The 8,227-nt window shown below is 46.5% G+C and overlaps 1 protein-coding gene across 3 annotated transcripts in view; it reads right to left on the reverse strand.

Moving 5' to 3' along the window:
- Positions 1-7,388, reverse strand: part of TSPAN12 (tetraspanin 12) — a 48,501-nt gene extending 41,113 nt beyond the window's left edge. The window contains exons 1-2 of one of the 3 annotated variants that reach the window (XM_082780665.1): positions 7,047-7,082; positions 502-588 (exon numbers count right to left, since the gene is read on the reverse strand). Coding sequence is in view for 2 of the 3 variants with exons in the window: in XM_082780666.1 (XP_082636792.1) it covers positions 7,047-7,112 (66 nt within the window). In the remaining variant the exon portion in view is untranslated. Of the gene's footprint in view, positions 1-501; positions 589-7,046 lie in introns of all 3 variants that reach the window. The other 2 variants (XM_082780666.1, XM_082780664.1) reach the window with 2 other exon arrangements.
- Positions 7,389-8,227: the final 839 nt, after the last annotated feature.

Raw genomic sequence — 8,227 nt, forward strand, 5'->3', positions numbered from 1 at the left:
TGAATGCCAGCTAATCACAGAATTTCACAGAATCACAGAATTTTCTAGGTTGGAAGAGACCTCAAGGTCATCGAGTCCAACCTCCAACCTAACGCTAACAGCCCTCCACTAAACCATATCCCTAAGCTCTACATCTAAGCGTCTTTTGAAGACTTCCAGGGATGGTGACTCCACCACTTCCCTGGGCAGCCTGTTCCATATGTTTTCTAAGAAACATATTAATGTCATTTCTAACATTAGGGTGAAGTTTGCGTTTATTTTTTCCTTTCCGCCATCACATCAAGCCACTCTCTTTTTCAGGACTGTATTGTTGAGACTGCTTTGCCAATTTACTGTCAACGCACCAGGAGGAACGAGCCTCAACAGCTACGAAGACACGTTATGCAGAGGTAGATACAAAGTTGACTAATAGCTGAACTCTGCTTTGCTTTGTTATGATTTATGGCCTTCAGAAACCCACTTGGACCATCAAAATATACCTCCCCTCTCTGCGTTCCTTACCTTTCACTCGCTCACCCACTTTACTATACCCTGCTTCAGACACGTTCCTTACAGCCTTTCCCCCAGACAGAAAGGCTAAGATGGTAGCTGAGAAAAAAAAAAAAAAAAAAAAAAGGAAAAAAAAGTAGATTAAATAATTATCTCTCTATATATTTATCTCTTCAAATTTGTTAGTGGCCTTTCTAGATGTCCATGTCCCCAGAGATAGCACTTGACTCTCCTCTGAATTATATCTGTACAGCAGCTTAAAAAGAACCTTGACTCTGAGGCAGGCTTTTGTGCACTCCCTGAATCTAACGATGTTATATAAATAACACAGCCCAAAGACACCAAAAAGTTTTCTCAAAGACCAGTCTTAAAAGTATTTCTGGTCCTTTAAAATTCCTCCTGCAGCTTGCTCTGCTGAGCACCATTAAAAGACACCATATTCTGACAGAAGCTAGAGTTATTCTTGCATGGCTTCAAAGACGGCTTATTCTTTACACAAGAATGCTAAGAAAATCAGGTTTCAGTTACCAACATCTACAGTGCAGTCTCTAAAAACAGACTGCATTAGCCTAGCACGAACCCCACACTTACACTGCTACAGGTAGCCAGCCAGGCAGTGCTCGTTTCTATGGATATTATTAGCCACTTACATTCTTCAAGAATTTGACCCTGACTCTATTCACTCCAAGTATCTTCAAATGCCACTGGCATGAGTGGAAGTTGGATGGCAGCAGAAACACAACTGCTACTCAGACTCCGGTTCCAAGGAAGGGAGGATGACTGATTTCTTCGTTGTGTTACAGCAGATGTAAAAAAATGAGGTAAAAGTAATTACGAGATTGAACACATACATTTGGGGTTGGAAAAAGGATATACTTGAGGTTGGAAAAAGAAAGAAACTCAATACTGCTGCTTCCAATCATTCTTAGGGCTTCTTTGTGCAAGGCAAATATTCCCTCACTGTATTTTCTCAGGTGGAACACATAACCAAAACTAGACGGTACAAGTGTTCAATATATTCATAACAAAGGGAAAATTGACTGGAAGCTTGCTCCACTTTCATTTTCCCTGATTTCTTGTTCACAAGCACAAATTCAAGATAGAGGTAAAACAATTTACAGAGTCTGCAAGGAAGGCTTATTGGCTGCAATCACATGGCCTGATTAGATGGTGCTGCTACATGCTAAGAGCTGCAGCGAAGGAAAGCACAGGCATCATTCAACAGAAACAGCATAAACCCAGGCAGATAAACCCCACAAGGTGAAGGATGTGGCAACATCTCTGACTGCTTGAACATCCAGTGACACTGAATCATCTGGTAAGATACGTTCACCACCTAAGACACAGCCATCTGTGACTTACAGCCGTGATTTGCCCAAGCCACTACGGCATGGTCATTCTCTGTTGTAAGGGACACAACAGCAGCTGCTCCTTCTTTCTGTTTTCCACACATGCTCATCAGAGCAGGGAAAAAGAAAAAAACAAGCTGGCAGTTTTGTCAAGGCAAAGAAAGTTAATACAGACTTTTTTCCTGAATGTCAGCTATTATTTTGCTTTTTTTTTTTTTTTAAAGGAAAAGGAGCCTTTAAAGGAAAGGAGTCTTAAAAAAAAAAAAAAGAGAGAAAAAGGAGAAAATTGACAGAATAATTGTGCTGCTGTTACTCGTATTTAGTAGCATTGCCCAGTTCACCGATTTTGGCTATTTGTAATTTTTTAAAAGGAATGCACGGCTGAGCTGCCAGAAGTAAAACAGGTCCATGCCTCTCAGAGCAGTTGCTTCGCTTAATCCTCTCTTATTATAAGCAGTCAGGACGCTGAATTTTTCCTGCACTCAGCACTGTTTTCTATTTCCTCTCCTTACACAACCGTAAGGGCCACTGCCCTCGGACAGCCTGCTGCGTTACGCCTGTGCCATTAATACAGGCTTGCCATGCTCTGTGACTGAAGCCTGCCTGTAATACCAAGCTAAGGTCTCTCCACTTTACACAACTGCAAAAAAAGTTTAAAGGCAAGAGGTTGCAGCAAAGCACGGGAGAATAATTGCAATATTCCAAAATGTGTCAAAGAGGCTTTATGTCAAAACAGACAAGGACTCTCGTATTAAACCCAAGACTGCTGCTACACTGGACATCAGGAGCTCGCCGATAGAGAAAAGCCCTACCAGAGGGAAAGACCCTGCAGTCTCATACACTGCAGAAATTATCTGTAGAACTATCGAAACTAAATCTCTCCAGCTACTGACACCCATTCTATGCAGAGATAAAGACTGGTATTGCCTCTAAAACCAGAAAATCAGGACGCAGTAGGAGCATGTCTTCTCTCAAGCACCACTAAGATAATCTGCTTGGTTGATCACTAAGTCTTGACTAAAAAACACCAAATCATGCATTGTTGGAGGTCCTCTCTTCTTATTAGGCTGTCCAGAAAGCAATGCGCTGCAAATAGCAGCGTTGCAAAGCCTAAAATGGGACATCTGCAGAAATCCAGCTGGGTCTCTCAGTCTGAATTCCTTTAAGAAGTGGTGCTTATTTAAACATGTGGATGACAGAAGAAATCATACCAAATGTTAAATGCAGACTTCACTCTGAAAGATACTCCTTGTCCAGGGCACTGTCAAAAAAAGCCTTATGAATCCAGAAGGAAGAGAAGCTCCTAAAACTGCAACTCCCGTTACTCTGAAAAAGACATCTTGTAGTCAGCTGCATGATTCAATTGACCTTAGAAACAGCTTCCGGAGGATCATCAGATCTATTACCACATTCAGTCACTTAATTAACAATAATTAGAGCACTGACAACCTATTTATTCCCACCTCAGAAGAAATTGCCTACTGCAAGTAGCAGCTTTGGAATTACCAATCCATCAACTCCCACAAAGCCTGGATTCCTCAGAAGCAGTAAGGGCAGTAAACTCACTGGTCCGTTATCAAAACTGGATGAACTCTTAGAAGACAGACCTTTTTTTTTTTTTTCAGTTGAATGCTTATTTATTATTTACAGCTAAAGAGCCTTTGGGCCAAAAATGACAAAAAGGGTACTGGACAACACCTCTTTCCTTCCTCTCACACACATGTGCATCACCCTGTCGACTGCTCCCCATCACAGCTCATTAGCTCAGCCCAGTAAAAGAAGCTTCTCTTCCCAAATACAAAGCGTGCAGTTGTACACATACAAGAAACACTCTGGGAAAGCTTCAAGTATCACAGCACAGTGACTGATGAAGTTCTCCCACTTCTCTGCTTCTAGGCTCAAACAACAACCCAATTATGAAGACATCAGCTTGTTGTATGTGATGCATAACACTTTCTGAAGAGGCTTCACATGCACTAGTGTGCCCTTATCAGGCTGGCAATGACAACAGCTGCAATCCCCATATTCACGTGCTGCAACGGTTGCACACAGAGACACGCTTGAAAATTACTTTAAGCGTTCCCTCCTCCCAGAGGGAAAATCAGCCTGCACCAGGCAGGCCACAGGCTCTCTCAGTTTTGGTCAGGGCTTCAAATGTTGGAGGTCAGCAGAGCTGAGGGTCTCTTCTTCCAGCCTGGAGGAGAAACCAATCCTCTCTGCAGAAGGCACTGCTGGACCGACCACAGGACAGCACCAAATGAAACAAGGAGAGGTTATCACTGCATCCTGGTTAGGCCCCCAAATTAAGCCATGATTTTAAAAAGTCAGCCCATGCTGTTTGGATATCTTCAGTGTTTTCAGCTGGAGACTGATAACTGGCACGTTAATGACAGCCTTGAAGGTGTTTGGAGCCAACATCCCCTTGGAAGGAACGAAGCAAGAAGAACTGCAAAACCCTCCCAGTACAGGCTTGGAGAGAGTAACACACATGCTCCCAGAACAGTGAGGTCCCTTCACACCCCAGAATCATGCTCTGCTCTCATCTATTTCAAGCATGCTGCTATTGTGTTTATCTGTTAAGGCAGAGCCTACCATACTCGCAGCTTCAGAGGAATGTGGCTGCACATTTCCAGGGGCCGATCTAATCTAAACTTCCTGCCATCCAGTCCATAATCTGAGCTGGTATTTATCAAAGTAAGTGTTAACATAAGCAACAGACAAGCTAAAGCTTTCCAAATGGAAGGAAGAGTGATGGCAAGGGGAAAACAGGGCCCTCAGCCCCGTGCTGGCAAGCAAGTACCTGCTGCCAGGGGAGCTTTTCCACAAGGCAATTTTGGCCAGCAGGGTCATGCTCGTAGACCCAGGAAAGTCACTGGTAACACTCTCACTGACCTCAGCTGGAGAAAATTCAACTTGGGTAGAGAAGGAGACATGGGACATTTCACTACAATAAGCAACAAGTAGCAGATTTGTTAAATACACATCTGAACAGGAGCAGATAGGAAGCAGAAAGAGGTTTCTAACACGCACACTCCTCCAAAGAACCTGATTTAACTGTAATACTTCCCACCTACCATTCATCCTATTTCTTACTACACAGTTCTGGCACACTCATTTTGTTTGTTTGCTTTATTCCGAGCCAAACGGTTGCACCCATCTGCTTTCTAAGATGCAAAGAATCACCTCCAAGCAGAGTGGCCAATTTTTCATTTTACTTCTAACACCTTTAATTTCATGCACATTACGAAAGACAGCTTTATTCTTTACAACATCTGTGGTGCAAGTTATCTGCTGATACTGGCATTTATTATGTAATTACATATTTGCATGCTTTGGCATTACATAGATTTCACTTAGCTGCTTGGGTGTAATTTCCAGTGCCCTGCCCTCAGCTAGGAAGATTAAGTACAGACATTTTTCATATTCTTGTTCTGAACACGAGCATGCGAAGTTACCATTTTCTTCCCTAGGACTTCTTGGGATACCACTATACACTGGAAAGATCGCCATTTCTCTATGATTATGGAAAAAAAAAATCATACTTCCTAGTTAGGGGTGATCTGAGACACTACTATTCAAAAGGTTGAAAAAAAATCTAAAGAATGAGAAATAGTTTCTAGCCATGAATGCTTTAAACAAAATCTTGAAAAAACGAATTGTGAATGGACAAAGTTAGCAGCAGCACATTACTGATGTAGTTACTGTTACTCCACCGTCAAGCTCAGAGGTGCTCCGTAGCTCCATGCCTTCAGTCCACAACAGAAAAAAAGTAATATATATAGCAATGAAAAGTTGGAAGGAGCAATCTGACATGGAAAGGAAGTTAAATTCAAGCAACGAGGGCAAACGTTTAAATGTCCAAAGCGAGACAACATACACCCTCCCAGACAAATACATTTACATGCATCTCCCACCTCCACCTCTACCTGTTTCTGGTGTGTTTTCCCCTTTGCACCTGTTCACTGCCTACTGCCTCTTTGCTTATCCTGCCTCAGCCTCCATAAATTTATAACGTGCAACAAGCCTCGATCTCCCTAGAGAGGAACTGCGACACAACGTAGCAGCACCAAGTTCCCTCCAAAGGTAAGGAGCAAGCTTCCTACAGAAGGAAAGTCACTCAGGAAGAGGAATGAATCACTCAGCTCCAGCACCGAGGCCCTCACTGCCACAGAACGGGTCAACTGACACAGTACGGGGGCATAACCTCATGGACAACCTAGGTAGCACCTAAATGGCAGCTTCAGCTTAAAAGGCTGAGTAATACATTTGACAAAACGTGGCAAGCACTGAGAATGGGGGGAAAGGGAACAAGCTTAAGGGAACAAGAACAAGCTTCTTTAGGTGGTGAGCCAAGGCATGAATGGAAACTGATGAGGACAGCTCAAGGCAGGAATCATGAACCCAACGGATAGCAGTGAGTACGCAAACAGGAGGACAGTTTGTTTTCAGCCATGTGGGTGTCTGTTCTCTCAACTCTAGCAATACATGCCTAAAAATATGAAGTTGAACCCAGATCAGTTAAACCCAAGGCAGCCTCTGCCTTAATCAAAACAAAACCCAAGTTTGGGGATTTCGTACAATACCCAATGAAAATCACATATGATGTTTTAAATAATTACGCATCCTTTAAAAAAATTGAAGGATGTCCTCGTCTCTTATTAAAGGACGTTAGTCCTACCATACTGCAGAAATTAAATACTTACTTTTCATCTGTCAAATACAACATAAAAGCTACATACTTTCATCAGAACCTCAGACTGTTTGCGTTATACAAGAAAAGTATCTTCTTGTCCCAAATGCTGTTTAACAGTTCTGTCTCATTCATATTCTGATCTCCACTTGATTTCCAGTAATCATGGGACTCGGTCTTTAGTTCAGCATAAACTCTGCTCGGTCCCAGCATTGCCCGAGATGCCAAAAGCAGCCGGCATAAGCCATAAACCACCGCAGGCCTCGCCTGCCAGCCAGGATGCGGTCCCCGAGATGAGCTGGGGTAAGCCCAGCGCTCGGACACCTGTGGGAGCTCGGAGTTTGGGCTGGGTCCGGGATGCTCCGGAGCCGAGGCGGCGAGGAAGGCAGCACGCTGCGGAATGTTCTTCCCTTCCCACAGCCGTGCAGGCACTACAGGTGCCCGGACCCCCACCCCGCCAGGCTCACCCCAAATCTGGCTTGCGGCTGGCTCCCGAGGGCCCGCAGCCCCGCACTCACCCAGAAGAGGAGGTTGAGGGCGTAGAGCAGGCAGCGCAGGCACCTCACCGAGTCCTCCCTGGCCATGGCGAGCCCCGGAGGCAGTCGGCGCCGTCCATCCTCTCACCACATCCTCCCTCCCCGGGCCGGCCAGGGCACGGCAGGGCAGGGCACGGCAGGGCAGAGCCGGGAGCTCGCCGCAGCCGCAGGTGGAGCCTCCCCACAGCGACTCCCCCCTCGCTCACTCGCCCCGCCGAGGCCTCATCGGGGCCGGGCAGTGCTGCCCAGGGCCGGCGGGGCGCTGACGGGAAGCTCCCGGCGGCCGCGGCCGCCCCCGCCCGCAGCGCTCCGCGCAGCCCCGCGGCGCCCAGCGCCGCCGCGCAGGCGCCACCGCCCGCGGCTCGCCGGGTCCTAGCGCCGCCCGCCGGGGAAGGCCTGGCGGCCCGAGGCGTGGGGGGGGTTCCTCCGGGTGTCTTGGGGCTCCCCGGGGTGTTTGGGGGCTCCCCCGGGCGGTGGGGGGCTCCGAGGCGCCGGGAGACTGGGCTCCGAGGGTCCGGGGGCCGTATGTGGTGGAATGAGGTGCTGCTGTGCGCCGTGTGTTGTGCCCGAGGGACAAAATGGAAGTGGCGGCTTGGGAGGGTGGGAGTTTGGGGTTCCTTCACCTTAGGGTGAAGCACCCTAAAATGTCTTCCCTCCCTGGGCTGGAGCCGCGCTGGAAGCCCAAGTTGTGCCAGCGGTTGGGTTGCTGCTGCTGCTCTTCAGGGGAGAGGGGAGGTTTTGAGCAATAAGCCGAAATGCATGAAAACCTCCTCCTGTGGTATTTTGGCCCAGAGCGGCAAATAATCTCATAAAACAGATTTTTTTTTTTTTTTTATTTTTTATTTTGTGAGTGGTTTTTCTGCAACATTTACCAGACATTTCCCAATATTTCAGTGCTGTTGCATTGGAAACAAAACGTCGCTGAAATCCAACCCGAATCTGGGCATCCGCAGCCCAGTGCCGCTTCCACATCTCCAGGCAGCAGAAGGCTCTCCTGGACGGGGAAGTAAGGCCCTCTGCACCTCTCCAGCTATTATGAAGACACTGGTTTAAATCTAACGACCCCAGAGGGGTCTGGTCCAAATCAGAACACTCATATTTTGCTGAGTAAGAGAGTAAAGCAGCCAATCTCGAAATGCAGCCATGTTGAAGATAATCGTTCA

The sequence above is a fragment of the Aythya marila genome (genome assembly GCF_965140915.1).
Source record: "Aythya marila genome assembly, chromosome: 1".
In the NCBI taxonomy this organism is placed as follows: domain Eukaryota; kingdom Metazoa; phylum Chordata; class Aves; order Anseriformes; family Anatidae; genus Aythya; species Aythya marila.